Consider the following 27,911-nt stretch of genomic DNA (forward strand, 5'->3'; position numbering starts at 1 on the left):
AGTACAGTGGCCTCGATCACGGACGCCGTCTTTATTTCCATGAGTCATTCGAGGACTCTCGCAACATCCACATTTGCGTTCACAACAGCCTCCTCGGTTTGCACAGTCTTCACGAAGCACATCCGAGAGATACCAATCTGGGTGTTTTCTCTGTCTTGTCAGTGCCCGTCTTGCCGAATTGCTCCACACATTATCTGCCTTGATCCAATATTCCCTATGCCTATCCTAGTATATTGAGTTGGGGGATTTGGTTTTATTTTCCTCGTCCTTGAGCCGACACCTATCCGAGTTGTCTATAGATCTTTTCTGATATGTCTGAATCTGTAGGGCTTTGAATTTTTGCTTAAGCCATATTCTGCGCTGGACAATCACTCGTAGGGTTATATCCAGCTTAATGAGTTCATTACACCAGCCACGGTCCGGTGCGTTGAGTAAATGGTCACGGTAGGCTACTATCTGAGCAAGCTCGTCGCATTTTGCATTCTCAAGCCGAGTCTCAAGGCTTGGAGTCCTAGTTGTATTGTTCCCACCCCCCAAAAAGACTACATCAGGGGCCTCCTCTATGAGCTTTTGCTTTTCATCGATGGTCAACTTGTCCGACAAAAGTGGCTCTAGCAGGTCCTCCGGTGTCTTGGTGTGTTCCACTAGCTTTGTGTAAATTTCCATCGCATTCTGCGTACTCTCTTCGTAAGTTGGTGGTGATTGTCGGGATTGCATTTTGATTGGAAACTGGCCCTGTATCGGACTTTGTAGAGTTGGAAAGCTATTGGTGTTGATGTTGCCTATAGAAGAAGATTGAATGGTCAAGTTGCAAAGAAGTTAAGAATGTCACATTATTGCATAATAAAAGCTAAGTTTAAACTATTGTCGGCCTAGTTTTGGGTTTCAGGGCTCTTAACCTATCTGGACATATAAATTCCCTTCGGATGAAGAACCATCTAGAAACTACACGGTTATATTTAGGGAATGCATTCGTGTCCTAAGCTAACCTTGGAATCAAGCGATGATCTCTCACGTCAAAAACAATTTATGCCCGAGGCCAAGCAAAAATTCCTTCTTATGGCTACTGGCGAAGGGGAGGAAGTGTTATCCAATCTAGCAAAAAGCAGGGTATTTATACCCTGATGTCTGAAAAACAATCGGCTCAGTCTGCAAGCAAAATAGAAGATAGGATCATCCAACACCTCTCCTATTGGCCTCTGTGTTCATTTGAAATAAAAAACATAACCTTTCAGTAGACGTAAGGTGTGGGTGTCTACCCATTGAGTGGCGGTAGTATCAAACCGAAGATCTTGCAGGTCTGTGATCTCCTCTCCAATATAATTACCATCGAGACCATGGGCTTTTAGACAACAGGAGCATGCTGAAGTACAGTGGCCTCGGTTATGCATTCCTTCTGTTTTAAGCCCATCGATCGTTCGTGGTCTCTCGCAACATCCGCAGGTCCGCCCACAGCAACCCCCTCGCCTCACGCAGTCTTCGCGTAGCTCCGCTGAGAGATACCAGTAGATGTGCGCTCTTTGCCTTGCGAGTCCTCGTGCTGCCGACCTACTCTGTATGTGGTCTATTGCGACCCATAGCTTCCCATGGGCTCTCCAATACTTCGGGCTCAGCGCTTTGAGGGCTTCTTCGAAGGCCGCCTTCCTGTAGGCGACGACTTGTAGCTGGTGATGAATCCAGATCATTCGTTGGACAATCCAGCGTATCTCAATATCAGCTTCAATCAGTGCTTTGCACCAGCTTCTGTCCGCTGAGGTACATGCGATGTGATAATAATAGCACACCGACTGAGCAAGCTTATGTGAGCCCTGAAGCCAAAGTGCGTCTTCAAGTGATACAGTGTCCTTCTCTTCGGTAATGGCTGGGATATTGACTGCGTTTTCCATGGCTTTGCATTTGTCGTCGAGGCTGAGTCCGACGTCTGCCAAGAGGATATATTGCAAGCTCCTCCAATTTGACGCACGTTTAATTCTACTGATAAAATCTGCCATCATGGCTTTAGAGCCTTGTGTGGTTTCTTCATAAGTTGGGGGGATTTCGGGCTGCATTTTGCTCAGTTGAGAGTATGTAGCCGTGTTCGCTTCTTGAGATATATATTTGAGAATTGAACAAAGATGAAGCCGAGGAAGGAATTCAAATGTCAACACATCATCTTGTAATAGCTCCGTATCTGAAAAGGTTGTCGGGCAATAAGTTCAATGGTCGACGAAAGACTACCGTTTTGGGTTGCGGCTCTCCTGGGGGCACAGTACTTCCGACTGCCGGGCTAACTAACTTATTGGGATGTATCAATGTTCTTGACTCAATTATATCAAGTCCTATCCGGCTATTTATGTATGGCCTACTTGCCATATTCTTCTTCCGATCTCAAAGTCCTCACTCCAAGACGTGAAGAGCAAGAATATAGTGGTATTTCCTCTTGATATCTCGTTTGAAGCACGTCAGTTGAACGATACTTGCGCTCATAGAAGACTTGTGCTATAGCTTGCTTCAACCTCTCAAGTAAGCCACTCGTGGGCACTCTGAAGGGCATTGCAAATTATCTAGAGGAAGAAAACGGCCAGAGCAGGCTAACTTTACCTATAATTGCTCGATTGAGAATTATCATTAAGCTTGATAGACAGCGACAATTAACCAAGCAATATCTAGAGTCCAATTATAATTAACATAACAGCAATAAACAGTAACAGACAAGCAATAGATGCTTCATATAGCTTTGAATGGTGACAATCACGGGGTTTGAAATCATTAACCCGTACAGCAAAATATCAAGGTCATCCAGCAGAAGGCTCTGTCTGTAATTTCGGGTAGCAGAAATCGAAGGTATAACCCTTCAGCAGCCGTTGGTCATGACCAGTCATATAAGCGGGCGCTTTGTACTCAAAATGAAGCTCTTTCAAGTCTGGTATCTCCTCATTTATCCCGACATCCATATCTTCAACCCTATGGGCCTCCAAGCAACAGCCACATGCTGTAGTACAACGACCACGGGCGTTAATAGAATTTTCGGATCCATCGACCGTCCGCGGTCTTTGACAGCAGCCGCAGCCCCGTCCGCAACAGCCGCCTCGTCCTACGCAATCATCGCACAGCAACTTGGAGAGATACCAGTCTGGATCTTTTCTTTGCCTGTCATATGCTCGCTTGAACGACCAGCTCTTCATGGACTCCTTTTTGATCCACTGCTTTCTGCAAAGAGCCCAATGCCTCCGGTTGAGATCTGTGAGCTGGTCTTTGTAAATCTTGAGTTGTGACGCATGTTTGGCTTCATCTTCAGAAGACAGAAGTAGCTCTGACGAGTTTTGCATGACTTGAACTTTTTCTTGAATGCAGCCCTTACGTTGAGAAATCCAACGCCGCTCAATATCAATTTCAATCGGTTCCTTGATCCAGATCTCTCGCCCACCTGGCTGCACCCCGTACCAAAAGAAACACCAGTATATGACTATGGCAATCTTATCATGGCCTGCGTTCACAAGCTGAGCTTCAACCTTCTCGACGTTTTCCCGGTCAGGATCGACATACATACTCCACGGGGCGTGTCGAGGGAGAGTTTCTTTGTCTTTAAAAGTCAATTCGGTTGAAAGCAGGTGGACAAGAAGTTCTTCAGGCGTGTGGGCTTTTTGTATCTCTTTTTTCAATTTGTTCAACATTTTTCCCGTAGAAGAATTCGTGGTCTCGTAAGTCGGAAGTTTCTCGGAGGCTTGCTTCTCGCTTGCCTGAGTCTCGGTGACTGTGCCCTTGGCCATACTGCTCTCGGCGACTTTGCCCTAGACTGTATCCTTCTTGGTAGACTTGAAAGATCGGAACATCTTGAACTTGGTACTCATCAAAAGCAATAGGAAACCGAACAAAATCAAAATTAGGAGAAGCGAGGGCATCATAGAGACGAAGTTTTGAATAGGGTACATTCCATCCGATATTATGTCGAAATAAGCTTTTAAGCCCAAATAGGTGTCGGCCAAAAGATAATAGATAACCGTTCTCTTTTAAGGAAGACACAATACAGACATATATGTAATGGGAATCTGTGATGTTAATGTAAAAGTTCGGCGACGACATACATAGCTACACTATCGACTATTAATCTATAGCACAGTAGCAACTTTGTCCGGTTATTGTTCCTAAACATCTCATACGGCCTCTACGGAGTAGCTTGGATTTAGTTAGGAGAGGACTAAGAAAAAGAAAACTTCTGTTGAAATTTAGTGATATCGAAGCAGTCATTATCTATATAGTCAGAAAAAATGGAATCTGTAGGTCTGGCCTTAGCTATGGAAATATGAGTACTCATTATCTTCCAGGACCGCTGATTCCCATCGTGAATTTCAACTCCTTAATATAGACTGACATATATAGAGAATTATCAAATTGTCAAGTCCGTTGTATACAAGCCTATTTCCCCACATAATAGGGACCGGGATTCCGAAATCGGCGCCTTCACCGACCAATCAGAGCGAATGCAAATAACGTATAACCGGAGGAAAAAAAGGAACATCTTGTCATCCCCCAGTTTCTCCCCCCAAACTTGACAGTAAACATGGTGAGCCAACTTGTTTGGCAGCGGGTCTCTGCCTCTCGTGGGGTAAGTAAACATTGAAGACAACTCAATTGGACAAACTAACATCTTATATAGATGGCCACACGCCTCTCCCCACAACGGCTCTTCGCCCGTGGCCTAGCCACTGAGGCCTCCTCCTCCCGCATGCCCCCATACCCCAAGCTCGTCCGTAACCTCGAGCAGGTCCGCCGAGTCCTTGGATCTGACCGCGCCCTCACCCTTGCCGAGAAGATCCTCTACGCTCATCTGGACAATGTCGAAGAGTCATTGCTCACCGGGACCAACAATGGCCGCGACATTCGAGGCAAGGCCAACCTGAAGCTGAAGCCCGACCGCGTTGCCATGCAGGATGCCTCGGCCCAGATGGCTCTGCTCCAATTCATGTCCTGCGGTCTTCCCTCCACCGCCGTCCCAGCCAGTATTCACTGCGACCACATGATCGTCGGTGAGCGCGGTGCCGATACCGATTTGCCAGCTTCGATCAAGGGTAATAGCGAGGTGTTCGACTTCTTGGAGAGTGCCGCTAAGCGCTACGGTATTGAGTTCTGGCCCCCTGGTGCTGGTATTATCCACCAGAGCGTGTTGGAGAACTACGCCGCCCCTGGATTGATGATGCTCGGTACCGACAGCCACACTCCTAACGGAGGTGGTCTTGGTGCTATTGCCATCGGTGTCGGTGGTGCCGATGCTGTTGATGCGCTCGTCGACGCCCCTTGGGAGTTGAAGGCTCCTAAGATTCTCGGTGTTCGCCTCGAGGGTAAGCTCAGCGGATGGGCTTCGCCTAAGGATATCATCCTGTCCCTAGCTGGTAAGCTGACTGTCCGCGGTGGCACTGGCTCTATCCTTGAGTATCACGGCCCTGGTGTCGAGACTCTGAGCTGCACGGGTATGGCTACCTGCTGTAACATGGGTGCTGAGGTGGGTGCTACCACCTCCATCTTCCCTTTCTCGCCTAGCATGGTTCCCTACCTGCAATCGACCCACCGTGGTCACGTCGCAGAGGCCGCTGCCAAGGTTGCCGCCGCCGGCCCCTCGAGCCTGCTGCGCGCCGACACCAAGGCCGAGTATGACCAGGTGATCACCATCAACCTGTCCGAGCTCGAGCCCCACATCAACGGACCCTTCACCCCCGACTTCTCAGTGCCGCTGTCCAGGTTCGCCGACACCGTCCGCGAGAAGAAGTGGCCCGAGACCTTCGGTGCTGGCCTCATCGGTAGCTGCACCAACTCCTCGTACGAAGACATGACCCGCGCCGAGGATCTCGTCAAGCAAGCCACCGCCGCCGGACTCAAGCCCAAAGCCGATTTCTTCATCACCCCCGGCAGTGAACAGATCCGCGCCACTCTCGACCGCGACCAAACGCTAAACACCTTCTCCGAAGCCGGCGGCATCGTCCTCGCCAACGCCTGCGGCCCCTGCATCGGCCAATGGAACCGCACAGACGGCGTCCCCAAGGGCGAAGACAACGCCATCTTCACCTCCTACAACCGCAACTTCCCCGGCCGCAACGACGGCAACCGTCGAACAATGAACTTCCTCGCTTCACCGGAGCTCGTCACCGCGCTCGCCTACTCCGGCAGCACAACTTTCAACCCCATGACCGACTCCCTGACCGCACCAGACGGCTCAGAATTCAAGTTCCAGCCCCCCAGCGGCTTTGACCTCCCCAGCGCCGGCTTCGAAGAAGGTAACCCCAACTTCCTCCCCACAGCCGCCGTCCCAGACGCAAGCAGCGAAGTCATCGTCTCACCGACCTCCGACCGTCTCGCTCTCCTCGAGCCCTTCGCTCCCTTCCCCGAAGGCGATCTCTCAGGTCTCCAGGTCCTGTACAAGGTCAAGGGCCAGTGCACAACTGATACTATCTCGGCCGCAGGCCCATGGTTGAAGTACAAGGGTCACCTGCCCAACATCTCCGCGAACACTCTGATCGGCGCCGTCAACGCCGCTACTGGCGAGACCAACGTCGCTTACGACGAAGCCGGCAAGCAGTACGGGATTCCGGAGCTTGCAGAGACATGGAAGGAGCGCGGAATCTCATGGCTCGTTGTTGCAGAGGATAACTACGGCGAGGGTTCTGCGCGCGAGCACGCTGCTCTGCAGCCCCGCTACCTCGGCGGCCGGGTTATCGTTTCTAAGTCCTTTGCCCGTATCCACGAGACCAACCTTAAGAAGCAGGGTGTTGTCCCTCTTACATTTACCAACCGTGAGGACTATGATCTTATTGATGCTTGTGACAAGGTTGATACTGTTGGTCTTTACGATGTGCTTAAGTCTGGTGGTCAGGGTGAGATCCAGCTGCGTGTTACTAAGCAGAAGACTGGGGAGGTGTTTACTGTTCCTGTTCAGCACACTTTCAGCAAGGACCAGTGTGCATTCATCCTTGCTGGTAGTGCTTTGAACTTGTTGGCTAAGAAGGCTCACGCTTGAAGAGGTGAGTAGGAGGTGGATTTCAGACTGTTTTGACACCATAAAAATGGGTTGGGTTTGATCTGGAGTTGATGATTTGGATTGCATTATATCAGTCCCTCACCTTGTATATGGTGAATTTTGGTTTTAGATTTGTTTTGCCGACTAGATGATATCCAATGTGATCTGTATTCTACTGTTTCTTGATTCGGAGAGTAGGTAGTGTAAGATGAAGTTGGTATAGTAAATAAGTACTAGGCTGGGAGGGCCGAGTCATTTGATTGAGCGCAATCCATTCATTGTTTGTGTCATGGTATATAGTTTCGAAGCTGTGACATCAAAACGAGACAGAATTCATCATAGAGAAAGAAAAGAAAAGCAGATGGGCATGAAATGAGCATGGGAATATCATAAAAAAGCATCATGATGCCTGGTTCTTTCATAAGTAATAAGATGGGCAGAACAGTGACCACCTCGAAGGGAAGGTCGACAGACCAAGAGAATGAGAATGAGAAATCAAACACGACATGAACACCGATATCTAGAAAGACCAAAAAAGAAAAAAGAAAACACCAAGACAATCATATGTCCTGATTGCCAAGCTTCGGAAATCCTCAGACATTCCCGAGAGCCTATATCTGAACGCCAACAAGCCTTTCTATACAGGCAGAATGGATTTATGCAGATGGAATGCATCATGCAATATCCTTTTTGAAACCCGAAACAGGGGGAAAGAGAAGTGAAAAAAGAAAGAAAGAGGTAGGGAACAAAGCAGAACATACCAGTGTCATCCAGTCCACTTCTGATCAGAGTACCCAGGGTCCCCGGGATTAACCCCCAACATCTGACCAGAGTTATTGACACCGTACATACCTCCCTGGTTACTAGCATAACCACCACCCATACCCGAATCATCCTCGTCAAAGCCATACTCCCCACCAGAGCTAGCGTCAAAGCTACTCCGCCCACCAATCTCACCCGGATCATCACCCACAGCCGAGATCTGGTCCCACTGCAAGTTCTGCAGAGCCGGGTATTGCGCGAGCAAAGCAGCAGGAAGTACGAAGTTGCCCGTCGAGTGCCCGTCCATACCAGGTATGTTCGGCATAACGAGCGGCTGGGGGATTGGCTGAAGATGGCTGGATGGCGATTGTTGTTGCTGCTGTTGGTGCTCTAGCAAGACACGGTCACGCTCTTGCGACTCCTCATCAAGAAGAGGCTTGATGCATACCCGCCCCGCCTCGGAGCGGAAGTGGCGGCCCAGAGCGTCTGCACGGGCGAAGCGGCGACCGCAGCCCCATTGTCCGCTTCGTGAGAGCTCGCCACGACAGACGAATTTTTTCTCGCCGGAATGGAGGCCTTCGTGGCGTTTACGGTCGTGCTGTCGGGCAAATGCTTTGCCGCACACTGTGCACACGAATGGTCGTTCGTCGGTGTGGGTACGGAGGTGGGATCGCAGATTGTATGCGCGGGTAAACCGTTTCGGACATAGGTTGCACTGGAAGGTAGCTGGGTGTTTTTGGATGCGTTTTGGCTCCCCCGGTGCTGCCCCGGGTCTTTGTGGATCGGCGAGATCGAGGATGTAATTCCGGTTCTCGATTGATGAGGTGGAGAGGCGTCGGTTTGATCGTGATGGTGAGGCATCTCGTGAGCCGGGATTACTGCGCGAGTGAGAGCCAATCGATCCAACAGGAGACAAGGACCGCGCGGCGGCAGGCGCGTGGGGTTCCAGACAGGTTGCTACTGAAGCTGCAGGAGAGCGTGGGCGGGAAGCAGGGTGATAAGGATCAGATTTGCTACGAACACGGGATCCTAAGTTCTGGTTAGTATCGTATCAAACCGGTTGCCGGTTGAAAACCTGCACTTACGCATAGCGGGAGGACTCAATGAATCAAAATCTGCCGTTGACTTGGATGGATCGAAGTTTGGATTGCGCAATGGCGGAGCAAACTCGACATTGATGGATGGAGGAGCCATTTGTGAAGCTTGACCAATGTCGCCCGGGATATTGTTCAATTGGCCCATGTTCATCATCTCCTCTTGGGGCATTCCGTACGTGTCTGTCGGGGCCGAGGGGAACTGAGAGAGATACGAATTATTCGGCACCATCTCACCTCCCTGCTGTGGCATTAACCGCGGGGAGATATATGGGCTGTGGAGGGGACTGATCCCCTGCTGATGCTGCTCTGACAATGTGAATGATTCCATGCCTAAGCCGTTGTCATAAAGACTTGGATCACTTTGGGGAGCCAAAGAAGGCGACGCATTGTTCTCGATGCCATCGAATTCGTGTTGAGACAAGTAGGGGGAGTGGTTGGCCGATGATACCTCGGACACCTCAGACGGTGCACGTCGATGTCCTTGGAAAGAAACATTATTCATAACCGACTGCCAGTCTGGACCTGACTGGGCGGTCAAATACGCCGCAGTAGCCGGGTCAAGCGAAGTGTGTCGTGAATGCTGAGGGGTGTAGTATGTACCCGGTGTGGATCCTGGAGGGGACATGGGGCCAGGCGAGGAATGCTGCTGATCTTGCGATGACGGATGCGAAGATGCTGAAGGGTTGGAGATGGGGCTGACCAGATCGGCAGGGTTGATCGCTTGATTGATCGACTGGCGCTGGTGCATTTGCGGGTCCAGTAACAACGAAGAATCGTACTCGGGGGTGGAAACGCTGTTGGGGCTGTGATTCTGGTAGAGAGAAAAGTCCAGTTCTGGGTGATTGGAGTTGAGCATATTGGAGAAGTTTTCGTCGCCCTGCATCTGTCTGAGTCCCGTTGAAGAGTGCTCGAGCTGACTGACCAGGCTTGTCTCGAAGGACTGCGATATCGGAAGGTTGTTGGTATTGATGGTTGGAAGATAGCTCTGATCCGTCGGCGATAATGTCTGTGTCGAGGGCGCACCAGCAAGGTAGCTTGGGTATCCATACTCAGCACCACCGATGCTGCCATCGGGATTGTGAAACGAGGGGTTTGTCGAATAAGCAGCCATGGAGGGGTCAACTCCTAATCCGCCAGAGTTGGGGTCGTGATAGTGTTGGCCGTGCGGCGAAGGGCTCACACTCCGATGCTTCATATCCCCCGGGCCATAGGCCGTTCCGTGGTTCTGGTCATGCGAGGCCATAATTTGCGAATGCGCGCGGGTGGGGGCTCTTGGACGGGCGCCAAGCCGGGGCTGTGATCAGGGACGAGGGATGTAGTAGGGATCGGGTGTAGCGCAGAGATTCGGCGACACGAGCAGATTAGATGTGCAAAGCTGTTAGGGTCGTGGACGCCTAGTGATATAGGGAGAATGGTGTCTGATGATGTGGTGGGATGTCATTCGCAAGGGTCCAGGATTGGGTCCGGTATGTAAATGAGCTTCTGAACCGGTTGTCAGTGGTCGCCAGACTGCTGTATCATCTCTGAAAGCAATTCTACCTTGAGTTTGACCAAATGTCTGCAATGAGAGAGAGTAAGTGAGGAGGGAGTTGAAGATTAGACGGTTTCACGTGCGCAAGGCGGTCTAGGTCAAACACGTCTATACCCGTGTCGAGATGTAGGGATTATTATTTTAATATATAATATTTCCCATATATTCCCATCCGCTGTGGGTGCCCTAAGCGCAAATAGAGAAAGAGTTCCCACCTTCTTTACAAGTTCCTTCGAACCCCAAATGGGTCTCTCCCCACATTGGCATTATCGGTGTCCACCCTGATAACAGATAGGCGAATATGAACTATTTTTATATACATATTCTTAGGGATTTAATTGAAAAAAAAAAAGCGTTGCCTGTTGAATATACACTTAGGCCGTGAAGCACTTCATTCTCGAACTCCTCAAAAGTGGAGTTGAACGCTAAAGAGGACTTGGCTTAGCTTTTGCACAGCCACCCAGCTGAGGCCCATGGGAGCTAGTCCTATTTGGGTACATAAGCTATTGGACAAGGCACACTTCAACAGTCTGCCTTGTCTATACTTCTACTTTGCTTGCTGCCTAACTTCATATATACCTGATCAGGTGACCAGGCTGAGCCCTGTACACTTCATCACTTTGAGATATCGACTCTCAAAGACCACCCAATGTATCCAAACTAGCCCTAGCCTGATCATTCGACCAAGCAAAAAGCAAGTTATCATCACAACTACTCCCAAGTCCCGCATTATCAACCCAAGCAGGTTCCCAGTAATAAACACCCAATCCACCCACATCCTCCACAGCCTCAGCAAGTCTCTTCAGGAAACTCTGCTGTCCAGCAACCGAAAACGGAATATCCTTCAGATCCGACGGGAACGCATACTCAGGATTAGGACAAGCAAACGGCCAGTTCGTCTCAACAACCAGCGTCTCCTTCCCATACGTAGAGTGCAGGTTCGCAAGACTGGTCTTCAGCGCAGCGATCGTCGCACCCGCGTCGTAGAAGGGGTAGAAAGAGACGCCGATGTAGTCGAAATCCGTGGAGAGGAGTGGGGACCCAGATGCCAAAACTTCATTGTAGAAGTACGACTGAGCAGACCAGTCCCAGCCGTTGTCGAGGTGGATCATGATCTTGGGAGTGGTTGCCAGCTTGGAGTCTTTCACACCCCACGCGGCGGAGTGCAGGATCCGTGCAATGTTGTAGTAGCTGCTTGTTCCGCCTAGTGGCCAGAGTAGGCCGTTGCGGATTTCGTTGCCGATGGAGACGATATCTACATCGAGGTTGTTGGCTGCAAACGTGTTGCATACGTTCAGTGTGTAGTCGTATACTTGTCCGGCCAGGACTTCGATATCTGTTGTGGACCAGCCTGAGGGTGCGGTCTGAAGAAGTAGGTCAGTCATCAGATCAAGCAGTCAGTCTCGTGGGAATGTATTATTTTCTAACCTGTGTTTTCGGATCTGCCCAGCTATCACTATAATGCAAGTCGAGATATGTGCCCATGCCCTGCGCCTGTACTCTCTTCGCGAGCTCAACGTTATAGTCCAGATCGTACGATCCACCACTAGGATTCACCCAGATACGCTGGCGAACGGAGTTGACACCGCTGGCCGAGAGAATGGCCTCTAGCTTTTCCGTCGTGCCAGCGGTGTTCTTGTAAGAGATGCCTGCATCTTCCTCAACGAGGAGGGAAGAGATATCCGCACCGTTGTAAGTTAATGCGGCAGATGTTGAAGCGAAGAGCTGTCCAGCAGCTAGAAGGAGATAGGGAAGCATGATGGGCCACTTGTTAGAGCTGAATGAAATCAACTCAGATGGCTCTGCGAAGAGAGAGGAAATTGTAGATGATCGACTCTTATGCTATCTACTTTCCTATATACTTGTCATCTTCCTAGTGTATATCGTATAGTTTCAGATTTCTCCGAAAATTCCCCTCATTACGTCGTGCACAAGCTTGAAGGAGAATTATTCCCCCTATTTACCCGTCTATCGAAGTAAAACATTGCCCGGACAAATGCCTTCTCTGGCTTAGTTTCTGTGAAACAGCTGAGACACGGGAAGACTAAATTAGTGATATTTATGCATACTTGTTGGCTTGATTGGAGTACATTTCACCCCGCAGAGTCAAACGCTATGGCAATAGCAGTCTATAACTCTCTGATATTATCATTGGTGGAAGTACACGAATAAACTCGGCATATTCCAAGCCAAATGCCTTGCTGAGATTGCAAAGTGGGAACAAGGGGCATATAAGCCCACACGAAACTCCACTGATACAAGAGAAGCATCCTTCTATGACGATGTAGCATGCATTTTATACAAGGATTCTTCTACAATGAAGGGAAACATGTTCATCTCAGGGGAGGGATAAAATCGAAGTCCCAAAACCCCAAATATTTCATTTCTTCATACGCTAGACCGTCTCGCTTTCCAGCATCATATATCAGTCATGTCGCAATTCCTAAAACCCTCTCTGCAGAGGATCAAGGAATCCAAAATATTGCCTCAAGAACCCAACCGCCCGGTTTTGACAAAAGTCAACATTACATACAGTTTTAAAAATAAATAAAAAAGCGATCAGGCCCCGTACCCATGCATAAGACCAAGAAAGAAAAACGAAAAGAAAAAAAAATAACAAGTCCCTGAAATGCGCTGCGGAATCCTCTGCCCTCCATATTCATAGTCACAGACACTGAACTCAACAAGATAGAACAGAACAGATATGCAGACGCGGTCGGAGGGCATCGGGAAATTCTTCGCAAGGAGACACCGATGGATGCTCATGCGAATTCGTGTATATGTACAGACCATGTAGAATGTATGGAACAATTTCTAGGAACACTTTCCAGATATCAGCCTGCCGGGAACCAGAGTGGAAAGAGAATCAAAACGAAATTCGGTGATATACAACAACTTCGCTAGGTATAATTAGGAAGTGTCGAGTGTTGGAGAAAAGTGGTGGTAGATAAACGTGTGTTGGAAAGGTGGTGTGGTAGACGGGGTCAGATGTAAAGAGGTGGACTGGACTGGACTGATCGGGACCGGCCACATTTCAGTTCGATAGCTACGACGGAATATCCGATGCAGCCTTGGGAGGCGGCTTGCGCTTTCCGATCACAAGGCCTTCATCTTCCGACTCATCCTCGTCCTCGTCATCGCAGTAGTACCTCGACTCGTCCTCTTCAGACGGTCGAGGCGAGATCGGACGAAGGGGTTTGACTGTCTCTCCGGTTCGGAGCATGGATGGTACTTCGTCCAGGTCATTGCCCTTGACCGAGTAACCATCACCGGAAAGAGACGACGCGTTTGAGACGACCGACGGAATGCTGGGGTGGGAGGCACTCTGGGACATGCCGCTGGTGAAGTCGTCGGCAGAGGAGGAAGATATGGTGACCGAGGTGGAGGCGGCCAGCCCATTGTTGGTGTTGTCGGCGGGACATCCTTGGTTGGTTGGCGGATTGATGGGCGGCAGAAGGAGCGATTCAGTAGAGTACATCGCGTAATCAACTCTTAAAGTACCGCCTTCATTCGCCTCGATGTCGCTCCGTCTGCGGCGGAGGAGTGCATCTCTTGTGAGGTTCAATGATTCCGCAGGTGATGTATCCTCGAGTTGCGAAGATCCTTTGCGCCTGCTTACACGACTAGGGGCCAATTGCTCAGCCGTGGGGTGTTCCTCCTCATGCCACAGGCCGGGAATGCGCACTTGACCAAGGGCAGATGCATTGCTGACAGCGAGGCTAGGCTCAGCAGAGCGACGTTCTCCATCCACATGCAGAGCTCCTGACTCGCCAGACGGAGAAGTGCGCCGACTGCGACTGCCTCGTGATGCCCGTCGAGTAGCTCCACTGAAAAGACTACCAAAGTTGGTCTGTCCTAGGGCTTCGATGATGGAAGATGGCCGAACAGTCAATGGGATATCAAAACCGGATGGCTTGATCGTCTTTGCGGATTCTGCTGTAGACATTGACGACTTTGCGCGACGAGGAGGACCAGGTCGGGTTGTCACTATAGGAGGTGGACTGGCAAGCTTAGTTGCAGCAGCAACTGCGCCTGGTTGCACGGCATCGAAGTACGATTGCCAATCGCCTTCATCCACCGGACTCGCAGTAACACTCTGAGCGAGCGGGTGTCCTTGGCCGCCAAATTTGAGCGGGCGAAAGAATTCCTCGTCCCCTCGCAGACTGGACCGGCGGCTGTCGCGGGAGGTTTTCCCGAATGTGCTGTTGCTTGATGCAGATGACAAAGTCTCGGTAGATGGTGTTGTGCTCGATGTGCGCTTGCGGGGTTCCTTGTCCTTCGATCGACCGCTGCTGAACCATTTCGCGACATTAGACCGAACGCGTTGAATGAAGGGGACTTTGCTGACAGCGCTTGTAACCTCTTCATTCGAAACCTCGATTCGCTTGCCCTTGCTTTGGTAGCCAGGGTCGGTCTCTTCAATCCAGATTCGCGGGTTAGGAAGACCATGAAGTGTCCAAGGGTGGTGTTTGATCTCTTTCAAGGTAATTCTCTTGATCGGGTCTTTCGTCAGGAGACGCCTGAGCAGATCATATAGCTCATCGTCGATATCCTCATAGACGAGCTCATCATCATTTCTCAGATTCCACTGGTTAGAGTCAGAAGCTTCATCCATCACGGGCACGAGGCGCTTCCGTGGAATGAAGACTTCCTTCTTAACAATAGTGTGGAACATGCTGTACTCGTCATCAGAAACAAATGGTAGGCGACCGAAAATCATTCCGTACAATGTGACACCGAGCGACCAAACGTCGACCGCGCCAGTGATCTTGGGGATCGACCCAATGGTTTCCACAAAGTCATCGCCGGTATAACATAATTCGGGAGCATAGAAAGCTGGAGTACCGACAGTCTTGGACAATTCACGGGCATCGTCCAACTCTGTTGCATCGGTCTCACCCACCTGCTCTTCTTCCTCGTCCCGCATTGGGCGTCCCAAGTAGGAAACACCGAAATCAGAGATCTTCACCCGATGATTGCTGGTGACGAGGAGATTAGCAGGTTTGATATCCCGGTGGATAATACCCTGGTAGTGGAGGTATTCTAAGCCAAGTACTGAATCCCGGAATGCGCTGCGGGTTTCACCGATAGTCAGACAAGGAACGTATGCCATGTCATCACCCTCTGCGGACCACTCGGGTTCAGAGGGGGCGTATCCAAAGCTACTAGAGGTTGTGCTAGAACGTCGTTCGAACGGGTAGTCTGAATAGGCGCCGTACATGGTGCCCTCGACGGCATTTAGAGACGGGTCCTGGGCGGAGGATGGGCTTGAGTCATCTGTTACTGCAGCCGAACGGCTAGATGATCTCCTGATGGGAAGACCGGACCCGTCATCTTCCTCATCTGAAGATTCCGCACCGTGCTCCAAACTCCAAGCGGGGATTGGCCCTTTCTGGGCATCCGCAGCCTGTGCTTCAATGCGCTCGCGAGCCCTTTCCCGTTGCTCCCGCAGATGCTGAGCAGTTCGAATGAATTGGTGGCTCTCTTCCAAGAACGCGGGAGTGTCTGGGATTCCATTCTTCTCCCGCTCAAGGCGTAGCTTGTCGACGTGGACAATTTCTCGTAGACCCTTTTTACGCCAGACAATCTCGCCATTTTCAACATATTCCAGCACAATGTACACCTTTTGTCGATTCGGATCGTCGATGACTTCAAGCAGGCTGACCACGTTGGGATGCCGTGCCTTCTTCAGAATAGCCACCTCCTTCTTCACTTTATCTTCTGGATTGCCCAACTTGCCTAACCGACGGCGAGTGGAGTACCGCTGGACAATCTTGATGGCAACTTTCTGCTTAGTCGCAACATGCTGGCCTAGTTTCACTTTGCCATGTTCACCACGTCCAAGCTCTTCGAGGATCTCATACTGATTGATGGTTTTGTTTCCTGTGATCATGTCGCGATCCACTTCGGCGGTGTGTGTTTCTTTGGGTGGTTGAAGATGTGACGGATGGAGAAGCGAGCTTCTCATGGAGATGTCATCGTCAGACACGGATGACGCTCCCACGCGAGGGTGTCTCATGGAGAAGAGCCCCGGGCTCGACAGCGGAGTGTTGCCCGCAGTACGAATGCCACGGGTATATGAGTGTCTAGGTAGCGGATCTGGTTCGGCGAGGTGGAGTGGTTGCCAGGTGGGATGCACCTGAGACTGGAGGGAGGCATAGGATTGATCGGGGTAAACTGGTAATTGCTGATCCGAGTGTCGCGAGGCTCGTCGAGTGCTTCTTCCAATGCTTCCACTTTCCGATCGGACATCGACCACGATACCTTCGTTGAGGGCTTGTAGGGAACTCGATGACGAGCGATTCGAGGGGGTTCGGGCACCGTAGAGGCCGGGGAAGGCCTGGCGAAAGGTTGCGGTGGCCTCTGATACATCGGTGATGATGGACGGTTGTTCCGCGGATGATTTGGATTGGGGGCGATACTCGAGTTGGTCGTTCGATGCAGATGGTAATTGTGACTCCTCAGACCGGCTCTGATCCCGCTTGTGATTTTTTGAGACATGGCCATTCCGAGCCAGCTGATCCGGATCCTCCAGACCAGCTTGCGAGGACAAAATTTCCGTCATATTCCCTCCTTTTTAGTGATATTATTTTAAAGGGAGGCCGAGGCAGCGGTGCCGAAAGTGCAGAGCATCCTAGTTGCACATCCTCCAATATGACAGTTTGTTTTTTGGGGGGAATTTCCCTCGTAATAATTGGTTCAAGGTGAGCTGACAAAAAGCTCTGTTGGCACGCACGAACACGTCGGCATTACTTTCGTGAAGTCAATAGGGATGGCGACAACTATGCAATGGGAACCGTGTACCGGACAGCGGGTTGTCGCCTTAGGGGGGAAGGACACGAGGTAGACCTGCTACTGCACGAGGACTTGGGCGATCCCACATCCACACGTGGGGATTTTGAGTCAAAAAAAGGAGTGCCGTTGCAAACAGATGCTATAAATAATTCGGAATTTGGCTCATTCGGATGGTCTCTCGATAAGGAGGGGGAGAGCGAGACCGGAATCGAGATGAAATCCGAGATTAATGTGAAAAAGGAAAGTCAATACAGCCAAGGAGCTGTGCTAATTAAAAGAAGAAAAAGATGTGTAGAGCGAAAACAAGAGGGGAGGTGAAGAGTTGAAGGGGGAGGTTGGGTGGGTAATAGGGCAGAGCGATGATCGGGACGCCAAGAATCAAAATAATTTACCAAACGCAAGTCGATCGTTAAGTCCAAATGACAAGTTAAAATATTAAAAAAAGAGGACTATAAAGTGTTAATTTACTTTAGAAATTGAATATATCCAATTTCGCCAAGTTTTACCATACCTGGGCTGTCAGCTCTAAAATGATAGGTTTAATAAGATCTTTTGGTATATTCTTAACGGGAGTACATATAGACAATATGATTATAATTTCCATTGGATTATACTATGTACATGAGTTGGTGGATTTGCCACTGGGTCTTTACGTCGATGACTTGGTATAACCTATAATATAAAAGGGTTGATCCCATGGATGATTCCCGATAGATAGCAAGTATATAGACCAAAAAGGCCAGAATCTAGAAAACGCCAAGTAAGAAATGGTCCATGGTTGCCCAACGTGTGATGATTCTTATTTTCCTTTTTCCTTTTCTCTTATTGACTGGACTCAATTTCCTCGGCTCCGAGTGTTGAATGATCCGTACAAATTCTGGAGTTATATACAATTTTGCCTCCAATTCAAACTTGCAAGGTAAACTTCTGCCCAAACTGCTGGGCTCCAATACCGGAAAACCGTATCTTCCTACATAAGCGATAGGCGACGGGTAATATATATTTTTTTTAAACATGCATATCTTTTCCTTTTTTTCCGTTCTAGTTAAGGCAAGAGGCAAAAATATATCCATGGATGGAGTCTTTTTTTGGCTTTGGATACTCCCGAGGTCTGTATGCCCCGGTAACTAATAGGGTTATATTGGACTACTCCGTACAAATATATAGATATACAACATAAAAACTATATACCGTATATAATACTAGAACCCCCTCGGGAGGCGTCCTGCATGAAGCTGTTTAGAGAACCTTGGTGAGAAAATCCGTGCGTAAATGTGTCTATGCGCTATAATCGACGTCATATAGGTCTGGCCCCCTAGCCTACCCTTTATAGGGTTCAAAATACATAGACAATCTTGGCATTTTATGCCCTAATGGGTTAATAATATGGCATGTTCTGGGAAATATGATAATCTATATTGTCTACACTATGATTATAACTATCAAAATATCTGATAATCACATTATTCTGTCCCCATAACCTAAGTACAGTGCGGGGGATCACTGGAAAAGGGGCTAAACAGACTAGACAAGGGGTCGCGGGGTTCAATGAGCATACTCCGTACTTGGTAGTCTACTGCAGGCACTAATCGGACTAGTATACTAGCCTAGGAGGTACATCGATGTACCTCATCGAGCCCTCGCTGTCGCAAGTGGGGAGGTGGCTGGTGAATGGGTATATGCCGCATTCTAAGCAATAATAGTCGGCTTATAGGATAGGAAGTACAATGTAGAGAATACCAATCACTTCTACATTAGTTGTACACTTTGCCCCCCGCAGTGGAAGTTCGGCCTGAACATCCGAGACAGCACGCTCTGCAGCCATTTCCGGCGCCGATGCACGCGATTTCAAAACAAGCTAATCCTATACAAGACCTAGAGCATGGAAAATTGTCCGGGCTACACATTGACCGTTTCACTAAAATAATATTCTGCATATGCCTTTCATTCTATTCCACATCCAGGTTCAAATTATTTTAGTTCTCGTATGTACCTACAGTCACCGAGCGCCTCCTGCATCAGAAAAGCGATCAAAGCACCCGACGAGCATAGCCTCTGCCCACTACTCCGTAGGCGCAATGCTATTCCTAATCCCCCATCCCACATCCAAGTCGGGATCTGCACTGATACTTATCGAGGGAAATTGCTCGTCTCGATCCTGCTGTGTGACGAAAGAGGCAAGAGGGCTTTTTCGCTCTTCCGTCTGATTGAGTCCCGGTCAACCGGGTGTGTGGCACGCCCTGGCCCCTTATTACTCTGTGTTAACGTCGAGCTGGATTTGAAATTTGGCTGTGCTGAACTCCGGACATTAGACACCCGTGGACTAGGCGCTATTTGTGCGTGTTTGTGCGCAGGCACGGTCGATGTGGTTTGATTTGAATTATTCTTCTCAGTTGATATCTACTGGTCTTGAATTTTGTATGCATTAAAAAGTGTTTGGTATTTTAATAGTAAGCTGGGATAGTTCTATACCTTAGATTCCCTGATTTCCCCATGTGATTGAATACTCCAGTGGCGATTCTTTTGTCTTGGAACCTCGTTTATAGTCCGAATGAAGGCAAAGTACACGATCACAAAGTATCAGATATTTGTGTGAAGATCGACTGGCCGAAGTTTTTCCAATGTTTGCTTTTTCCTTCGCCTCTCGCCTCTTATTTCTCGTGCTAAGACTCGGCACCACCGGAAGCCGATGACTGACGATGGTAACCGCTGGGCCTCCATGCACAGGTCCCGTTTTAGTTGCCTTCAATAAGCGGGATAATTATTTGCTTACATTGTTAGCTATTGGGACTGTAAAACATAGTCTATGCGTAGAGTGGACCTCCCATAGTCAGACAGGCATCTACTCCATGCTCACACTTGGCCTATAGAATTTTAGTCCTCTCAATAGAAAAAACTAGACAAACAGCCCATTTTCACATATGCGAACTGGCTACACAAAGAAGCCAGATGTTAGCTCGGTTGTCCTGCCAACATTAGGGGTAAGCCGAGGGATCCATGGTGCCAGGATGCCAGGGTATCGCATCAAGAGCCTTTGCTCTTGACATGAAAACGCTATGTTGTACATATGTACTCCGTATATTGTAGAGAAAGAGAACATTTAGAGGCGCATTGGTCAATTTATATCAATTTATATCAATTTATGTTCATGTATGTCATGTCAGTTTAGGTCAAAGTGCTAAGACAAATCTGATACCCGCTCTCTTCAAGGCCCACATGGAGAATCTCGATAACGTCAGAAGGATTCCAAGATTTAAAGCCAAGCTAACCAATGCAATTTAAAAAATCAAGGAAATCAGGTTTTATGCTACTGCCTGATGGATATGGCTTGAAATGTACTATGCGTTGCATAGGGAATACACAATTAGTGTACCTTGAAAACATGAAAACACGCAATCACCCACCGTTGCCAGGCAACGAGGTTCATCCCACGTTGATCTGGCTCTCGGCAATTTATTAAGTTCCCTCTTTCTTTGTTTAGCGCGAGCAAATAAGGTCGGCTTAATGTAGGTGACTCTTAGTGATTGGTCTGGTAATATAGAGAGGCGGCGAGACCTTGGTTCTTAATCGTCACTTGTTTACTGAAGCTCTACAATGACACCCTTTAATATCTCTTTCCCTGTTTACCTTTTCATCACTGACGTTAAAACCTGTCAAATTTAATATCTTGCACTGTCCGAAAATAGATCTTCGCGTGGCATGCCATGCTCGCCGATCCTGGAATGTATCCCTGCTTCTGATGTCTCAGATCGCAACCATGAAGCCAAAGGCAAAGGCACTCTTACTTGCAGCTCTTGCACTCGTGGATCCCTCTAGTGCAATCCCATACACTCCGTCATCGATCTTCCTTTCCCCGCAACACAATGACTCTCTCGCATACATCCTCCGACCCAGCTCCACCGGTGAAACCGAGTTCGTCTCCCTCAACCTGTCCAGCAGTATCGATGTCGAGGATCTATCATGTCAAACGCTGCTGAAGAGCACGCCGTTCCACAGCTCTGATCAGAACTCGAGCTTTGTCCCCGCCATCAATGACCAAGGGCTCATCACAGTATACTCGGGCAACTGCCACAACGCAACTGATAACCCGGTACTATGGCAATTTTACCCAAATAGCAAAAGCTTAGTCGGCAATGGGACTTGGGATAGACTGCCAGTTATCAGCAGCGACGCTAAAACCGCACCGAACTACCTGGCGGCGGGGTTCACGTATTCGTCATCCCGCCGCGGAAATGAGAGCTCCATGTACGCTTTTGGTGGGATGTGTCCATTCGCAAACGGCACAGACGAAACATGGGTCTCGGCAGCTAACTACTCCCGGTCGACGGTCGTGTTAGGGCCGAGTCCCTACTACAACACCAAGTACACCGCTGCGACGACTGGCAAGCGCGCACCGCCCATCGCTGAAGCTGGAATGGCCGTCGTGCCGCTTCAGCCTACATATTCAGCCGGTTCTGCGGGGAAGCAACAGGACTTTTTGTTCATTGGTGGTCATACCAGGCAGGCGTTCCTTAACATGTCGCAACTTGCCATTTTCTCGCTGCCGCAGCAAAGCTGGAGCTTTGTTTCTGCAATCTCGGATTCGACACCAGAGACCGAGTTGACTGTTCGGGATACGGTCTCTGTTGAGCCTCGATCCGGTCACACTGCGGTTCTCTCGGAAGATGGAAATAAAGTATTTGTATTTGGAGGTTGGGTGGGTGATATCACTGTTCCTGCTGAGCCACAGTTTGCAGTTCTGGAGCTTGCAGAAGGGTTTGGCGGAGCCGCCGAATGGATTTGGACAGCACCCTCTTTCGAAGGACCCGGGATCGCCGAGGGTGCGGGCATCTTCGGACATGGAGCGGCAATGCTCCCCGGGGGCGTGATGATGATTTCTGGGGGCTACGATATCCCGAAACCATCCTCGAAACGGGCCTCAACAACTGCACAGTCCAACTCGCGGGTCTATCTTTACAACGTGACTTCGAGCAGTTGGGTCACTTCTTACAGCAATCCTGCAGCCAGTCCCTCGAATACTTCCCCCGGTTCCAGTAAGCTTTCATCATCCCAAAAGGCCGGTTTAGGAGTTGGACTGGGCATTGGCTGCCCTGCTGCTATGGCCATCGTTTTGTGTGGATGGAACTACCACCGCAAGCGCCGTGTAAAGGGCAAGCGAGACTCGCAGCTACGGGAACTTGCCTTAGGAGCAGAACGATCTCACTTTTGGGGTCGAGATTGTCCAACCCAAGCAAGCAGTATTCGGAGTTCTGGAATGAGCGAAAGAAGGGATGGCCCCGTGTATCCTTGGTCGGCAAATCGCACCCAGACAGCACGGCCCGACTGGAAAGATCAAGGTGAAGGCACGGCGGAGAGGACTGGGCTTTTGATGGACCCTACTAGTCCATCCAAGAATAACCGACCACCTGTGGTACCTCCAGTGAACAATAGGCCGTTCTCATATCGAAACAGTGAATACCGGCGCAGTGATGCTACTGGTGATATCCATCCTATTGATGAACGTGAGGAAGATGAAGCGATGTTCCGAGAACATCTTATGGCAACCATCCCACCTGAAACAAGACCCACGGCCAAGACGACGGAGCCCGACGACCCCTTCTCGGATACCCCCTACGCAACTCCTCGGAGCACCATCTTCGGCGTTGGCCTGGGTCCTTTCTACAGCCGGCGAAAGGATATTGGATCTGCGGATGCCGAGTCTCCGACAAAAAGCGAACACACAGCCACCAACCTGACAGACCACTCAGCCTTCTCCTTTGCGTCTTCCCAGCCTGTAGGCAAGGTCAACCAAGCACGAGCCGTCCTCGTCGATCGACCTACAAGCTGGGGCAGTGGGCGCCCGTCACTGGAATACCTCGCCGTAGGCTCAACACACAGCGACCCGGACGGCGTAGCCCCCTCAGAGAAATCAGTCTCAGCAGATTCCTACTCTACAGCCCAGACAAACCTGTCCAACCGCCAGTCAGAGAACGAGTCTCTCCTCTTCGACGCCATCGATTCCAACACAGCTCCCCCATCGCCCTCGAAACTACCCCGAGAATCCAAACCAAAAGCCTCCGACTGGGTAATGAACACAATGCGCCGAGCCCTAACAATGAGCCGCCGCAGCCCAGACAGCCAGCTGTACTCTAGCGCTACTACCACCAGCACAGCGCACCGCGCTTCCGGCATTGATCGCAGCAGCACGATACTCGGATCCGGTCAACGATCCTCAGCAGTCCCCAGCACGCCGCGCCGAGCAGTCAGCGCTTCGGCAGAACTATTCCGCCGCAAGCAGGGTGCCAAAGATTGGAACGCGCGCAAGCGAGTCTCAGACGATGTATTCAACACTGCCCGGCCTACGCGCGATGATATATTCGTCGGTGCGCCGGGATACCTAGGCAACGAAGCTGGCTTCGGCGATGATGAGGAAGATGTCCATGATTGGGACCTTGAAGGTGCTGCTGAGGGCCGACGAGTCCAGACGACTTTTACTGTTCCTCGAGAGAAGCTCCGTGTTGTTAATGCTACCGCTGGCGATATTGACAACATGTCTGAGCGCTCTGTTAGTTGGGGTACTGGGAACAGGAGGGTTAGTACCTAGATCTGAGACCTGGGAGTTTCTACTCTTCTCCTAATTGTCTTGTCTCATTCTCTTTTCTTCTTTACCTTCTTGTACTTTTGCATTTTTCTTTTCTTTTTGTTGGGTGAGTCTGGTTTGGTGTCTGCATCTATCAGAGACACCTAGAGGTGTGTTGTGTTGCATTTAATTGCGTCGTTTGTACACAGCTTCGGTGTGAGCTCATTTGCCGTTTCATGTTTCCTTGCTTGGAGTCTTGTACTTTTTGTCACACTGTTTTGTTGTGGGTGGCTGCTGTTTTCTGTCGTTTTGATATCCACAGCCATGTTTTATGCCGTTCCGAGATGAGATGATTGTCCTGATGAATCGATGTCTACTCTATCTTTTACGATTCTTCGCTACAGAGTGGCACTTGTTAGATTAGTTAGCGAGTTCAAAATTGATGTCTTGCTTTGAGATTTATTGGACCTTTGGAAGTAACTGCAACAATAATAGTTGCCAGCTTATGCGGCCATGTGTCTTTTAATGGTCTTTCCGGTGGTCTTCTCAGGTATGCTATTTAGATTTTAAGATATTTTATCACTTATCGGTTTTCTAGGTAGGTAGACGTCGGAGAGAAAGTGGTAAGAGGCATTGTGCAAACAACTTTTCCATGGATAATCCTGGATTCTTAAACATTTCGTACATTATTTCGTAGAAGCCGAGGATGTAGATTCTCCCGAGATTGGTAAATGCATGACAATGGTATCTATAAAACTTTTGTAGCTCCATGATACCTCAAAGATATATATAGACACAGACATGATCCTTCTTAATGACGCTTGCGTATAACATTTTTTAATATAACTTGTCAGATTCCTCCCGTTTACGACGAAGGCGCGGTAGTAGGCTTAGTAGGGATAGTCTGAGGCAGCCGGGGAAGCAAGTTCTTGGCACCCTCACGGGCATACTGAGCCATGAGAGCGTCCATGATAACCAGCGACGACATAGCCTCAACGATAGGGACAGCACGGGGGGTGACACAAGGATCATGACGACCTTTAGCCTCCAGAACACCCTCCTCACCGTCGTAAGTAGTAGTGGTCTGCGCCTGGCCGATAGTAGCAGCGGGCTTGAACGCGACGCGGAAGTAGATGGACGCGCCGTTGGAGATACCACCCTGGATACCGCCAGAGTTGTTAGTCTTGGTAGTGAGACGGGGGCCGCCAGCCTCGTTCTGGCTGACAATGAAGGGGTCGTTGTGGATTGAGCCGGGGACCTCGCAGCCGCCGAAACCGGAGCCGATCTCGAAGCCCTTAGTTGCGGGAATGCTGAGCATCGCGTGGCCGAGCTTGGCTTCAAGCTTGTCGAAGCAGGGCTCGCCCAATCCAACTGGCACGTTGCGGATCACGCATGTTACGGTTCCACCGATGCTGTCGTGGTTGTCGCGGTACTTCTCGATGACTTTGGTCATGCGCTCAGCTGCGGCGGTTTCCGGGCAGCGGATGGGCGCGAAGGAGTCGACGGTTTCGCGGCTGATCGAATCAATCAGGCTAAGGAACTCCGGGTTGGTGGAGGAAGAGGGGTGTTCGGGGGTTGGGGGGAAGAGGTGCTCGTTGCCGACGGAGGAGACGAAGGCGACAATTTCAATGTTATGCGCTTGGCGGAGGAATTTCTCGGCGATGGCGCCGGCGGCGACACGGCCTGTGGGAATTGGGTTAGCGAGAGTAGATGTTGATGGTTACACATAGCGTACCAATAGTCTCACGAGCGCTGCTGCGACCACCACCGCTGCTGGCCTTGACGCCGTACTTCTCAAGGTAGGTGAAGTCGGCATGGCTAGGGCGGGGGTACAGGTCCATTGTGCTACCACCGTAGTCCTTGGGACGCTGGTCCTCATTGCGGACGACCATGGCAATTGGTGTGCCCAGAGTCACGCCGAACTCGGTGCCTGACTGGATCTCGACTCGGTCCTTCTCGTCCCGCGGGGTAGTGAGGGCGCTCTGGCCGGGACGGCGACGGGTCATCTGAGGCTGGATGTCGGTCTCGGTGAGTTGCATGCCCGGAGGACATCCGTCGACGATGCAGCCAACGGAGCGGCAGTGAGACTCGCCATAGCTGATCGTGGGTGTTAGCAGCGATGTGTGTGGTGGGGAGTGGGCAACTTACGTGGTGACACGGAAATATTGACCCCACGTCGACATGATGGGCGTTGGAAGATGGTCGAAAGGTATCAAAGGAAATTTATAAGTTCAAATACCCCGAGGTCAATACAAAGAGTAAAATAGGAAGAGAGAACAAAGGTGTTGGCTGATCGCCAGTAGAAAAAAAGCAAATGGAAATTCGAGTCATCGCTGGATTCCTATCTGGGACTAGCGCAACCGACTATCGGCCTGATAACTTGCGTGATGCGATCGATAAATTCGCCCACCCTTGCTCCAATGCTCGCCCTTCGAGGATGCTCCTCGTCTTCGGCACGTTGGAATAACCCATTGAAGTATGGCTGGATCCGTCATAATTCATCCTATCCCCCTCACCAATTCGCCGAGCTCGCCAGCCGTCCCTCCTCTTTACACCAGATCTACCAATCGCTATCAACAGATCCCTACGTGAACCTTTCGATCGAGCACTTCCTACTAGAAAATGCCCCCGCAGAGTCCAGTATTTTATTCCTTTACGCCAATCGACCATGTGTAGTTATTGGCCGCAACCAGAACCCATGGCTTGAGACAGATCTCCGCGCACTTCATAATGACCGCAGGAACGGCACGACTGGAGAAGACGAAGCCGCAGTATTTGTCCGTCGGCGATCAGGTGGCGGGGCTGTCTTCCACGATGAAGGAAACCTGAATTACAGCGTTATATGCCCGCGTATCTCATTTACGCGTGATAAGCATGCCGAGATGGTGGTGCGCGCACTTCACCAGGTCGGAGCTACCAACACTAGTGTCAACGAGCGGCACGATATTGTCATGGCGCGAGCAGAGGAAATGGAAAATGATCCCAACGAGCCTCTGACACGCAAGGTCTCTGGCTCTGCGTTTAAGCTCACCCGACACCGAGCCCTCCATCACGGCACCTGCTTGCTCGATTCCCCGAATATTCATGATCTTGGCCGGTACCTGCGATCATCCGCCCGCCCGTATATACAGGCCAAGGGTGTTGAAAGCGTTCGTTCGCCAGTCGGGAATGTCTCAGCTGCGTTAGCCGACTCGTTCTTTTCCATGCAGAGCGTGGTTCAGAGTGTGATTGAGCAGTTTGCTCGGCTCTACGAGGTACACCCCGATGCTGTTCTCAGGGCCCAGCGTGCTCATGCCAATGAGCCTGAAGTCTTCGCTGGAGATTTTTGGGTGGCTGGTACAGTGGGAGAAGTGCAGGGCGAGCAGGTACCCGCCATTGGGAAAGGAATTGCCGAGTTGCGCTCGTTGGAGTGGAAGTACACCCAAACACCGCGGTTCACTTTCTCAACGCACCCCATTGAGGAAGACCCTCGTGAACGGCCGCCATTACCCTCCTCGCTCCCTTCAAGTACTCGTGCATTCCTCCGTCTACAGCATGGCGCTATCGTCGAAAGCCACATCTCTGTCTCCCCTGACGAGTCGACTGCATCTGACCAAGCCAGTCGCGTCCATTTAGCCCTGAACGGACAAAAACTGCACGAGATTACCTTGGCCCGATGGACTGAGATCCTAAAGCAGGGTCTTGGTGAGACCGAAGAAATCGATGATGCTCTTGTGAAAGAGCTGGCCCGATTCTTGGGTGGCCTTTTGGGGGGCTAATCCCCCAATTCCATTGATGTCATGGGATTCGTGGCGTGTATAGATATTGAATGCTCTTGGACCCTATGTACAATAATACCATGATATCCTATATGACAAGAGCCACATTATTGGCTGCTTTGCCTGTATCCTTCATTGGTGGACGATAATTTCCCCACTTATCAGATGCTCACAGCCTATTTCGAACAGACTAGTCTCTCGTCACTGCCGATCTCCCCACGTTACGTCGACCGGCTAAATCCAAACCCCACGCCATCCCCAGGAACCCCCATTCTTCCCCCAGCAATATGCACGGATCTAACTGGCTGAATCGGCATTCTCAGCGAGTCCCCATTCGCACCAAAATGGTCCCAGGTATTACTATATGTCAGCATTGATACGCGGACCCCTGTATGAACTGCCTATTAAACAACTCATAATG

At 50.2% G+C, this 27,911-nt stretch overlaps 10 protein-coding genes across 10 annotated transcripts; 3 read left to right on the plus strand and 7 right to left on the minus strand.

Annotated features, from left to right (window-relative positions):
• Positions 1-225: 225 nt before the first annotated feature.
• Positions 226-717, minus strand: N7517_003150 (uncharacterized protein; the record flags this gene model as incomplete). Its single annotated transcript, XM_056720880.1, has 1 exon — positions 226-717. The coding sequence occupies one exon, from the start codon at positions 715-717 to the stop codon at positions 226-228; it is 492 nt and encodes a 163-aa protein (XP_056585015.1).
• A 751-nt stretch (positions 718-1,468) lies between these two features.
• N7517_003151 (uncharacterized protein) lies at positions 1,469-2,048 on the minus strand (the record flags this gene model as incomplete). Its single annotated transcript, XM_056720881.1, has 2 exons — positions 1,469-1,553; positions 1,603-2,048. The coding sequence occupies 2 exons, from the start codon at positions 2,046-2,048 to the stop codon at positions 1,469-1,471; spliced, it is 531 nt and encodes a 176-aa protein (XP_056585016.1).
• Positions 2,049-2,774: 726 nt separating this feature from the next.
• N7517_003152 (uncharacterized protein) lies at positions 2,775-3,749 on the minus strand (the record flags this gene model as incomplete). Its single annotated transcript, XM_056720882.1, has 1 exon — positions 2,775-3,749. The coding sequence occupies one exon, from the start codon at positions 3,747-3,749 to the stop codon at positions 2,775-2,777; it is 975 nt and encodes a 324-aa protein (XP_056585017.1).
• Positions 3,750-4,540: 791 nt separating this feature from the next.
• Positions 4,541-6,988, plus strand: N7517_003153 (aconitate hydratase ACO2; the record flags this gene model as incomplete). The annotated part of the gene is made up of 2 exons (XM_056720883.1): positions 4,541-4,585; positions 4,637-6,988. 2 exons carry the CDS (start codon positions 4,541-4,543, stop codon positions 6,986-6,988), a joined length of 2,397 nt encoding a protein of 798 aa, XP_056585018.1.
• Positions 6,989-7,754: 766 nt separating this feature from the next.
• On the minus strand, positions 7,755-10,090 carry crzA (putative C2H2 transcription factor Crz1; the record flags this gene model as incomplete). Its single annotated transcript, XM_056720884.1, has 2 exons — positions 7,755-8,779; positions 8,836-10,090. The coding sequence occupies 2 exons, from the start codon at positions 10,088-10,090 to the stop codon at positions 7,755-7,757; spliced, it is 2,280 nt and encodes a 759-aa protein (XP_056585019.1).
• A 923-nt stretch (positions 10,091-11,013) lies between these two features.
• Positions 11,014-12,136, minus strand: N7517_003155 (Glycoside hydrolase superfamily; the record flags this gene model as incomplete). The annotated part of the gene is made up of 2 exons (XM_056720885.1): positions 11,014-11,742; positions 11,807-12,136. 2 exons carry the CDS (start codon positions 12,134-12,136, stop codon positions 11,014-11,016), a joined length of 1,059 nt encoding a protein of 352 aa, XP_056585020.1.
• A 1,288-nt stretch (positions 12,137-13,424) lies between these two features.
• On the minus strand, positions 13,425-16,943 carry N7517_003156 (putative serine/threonine protein kinase; the record flags this gene model as incomplete). The annotated part of the gene is made up of 1 exon (XM_056720886.1): positions 13,425-16,943. The coding sequence occupies one exon, from the start codon at positions 16,941-16,943 to the stop codon at positions 13,425-13,427; it is 3,519 nt and encodes a 1,172-aa protein (XP_056585021.1).
• A 3,987-nt stretch (positions 16,944-20,930) lies between these two features.
• Positions 20,931-23,756, plus strand: N7517_003157 (uncharacterized protein; the record flags this gene model as incomplete). Its single annotated transcript, XM_056720887.1, has 1 exon — positions 20,931-23,756. One exon carries the CDS (start codon positions 20,931-20,933, stop codon positions 23,754-23,756), a length of 2,826 nt encoding a protein of 941 aa, XP_056585022.1.
• Positions 23,757-24,597: 841 nt separating this feature from the next.
• N7517_003158 (bifunctional chorismate synthase/riboflavin reductase [NAD(P)H] ARO2) lies at positions 24,598-25,915 on the minus strand (the record flags this gene model as incomplete). The annotated part of the gene is made up of 3 exons (XM_056720888.1): positions 24,598-25,415; positions 25,468-25,829; positions 25,881-25,915. The coding sequence occupies 3 exons, from the start codon at positions 25,913-25,915 to the stop codon at positions 24,598-24,600; spliced, it is 1,215 nt and encodes a 404-aa protein (XP_056585023.1).
• A 237-nt stretch (positions 25,916-26,152) lies between these two features.
• N7517_003159 (putative lipoate--protein ligase) lies at positions 26,153-27,490 on the plus strand (the record flags this gene model as incomplete). The annotated part of the gene is made up of 1 exon (XM_056720889.1): positions 26,153-27,490. One exon carries the CDS (start codon positions 26,153-26,155, stop codon positions 27,488-27,490), a length of 1,338 nt encoding a protein of 445 aa, XP_056585024.1.
• Positions 27,491-27,911: the final 421 nt, after the last annotated feature.

The sequence above is a fragment of the Penicillium concentricum genome (genome assembly GCF_028827145.1).
Source record: "Penicillium concentricum strain IBT 3081 chromosome Unknown utg000001l_segment0_segment0, whole genome shotgun sequence".
NCBI lineage: Eukaryota > Fungi > Ascomycota > Eurotiomycetes > Eurotiales > Aspergillaceae > Penicillium > Penicillium concentricum.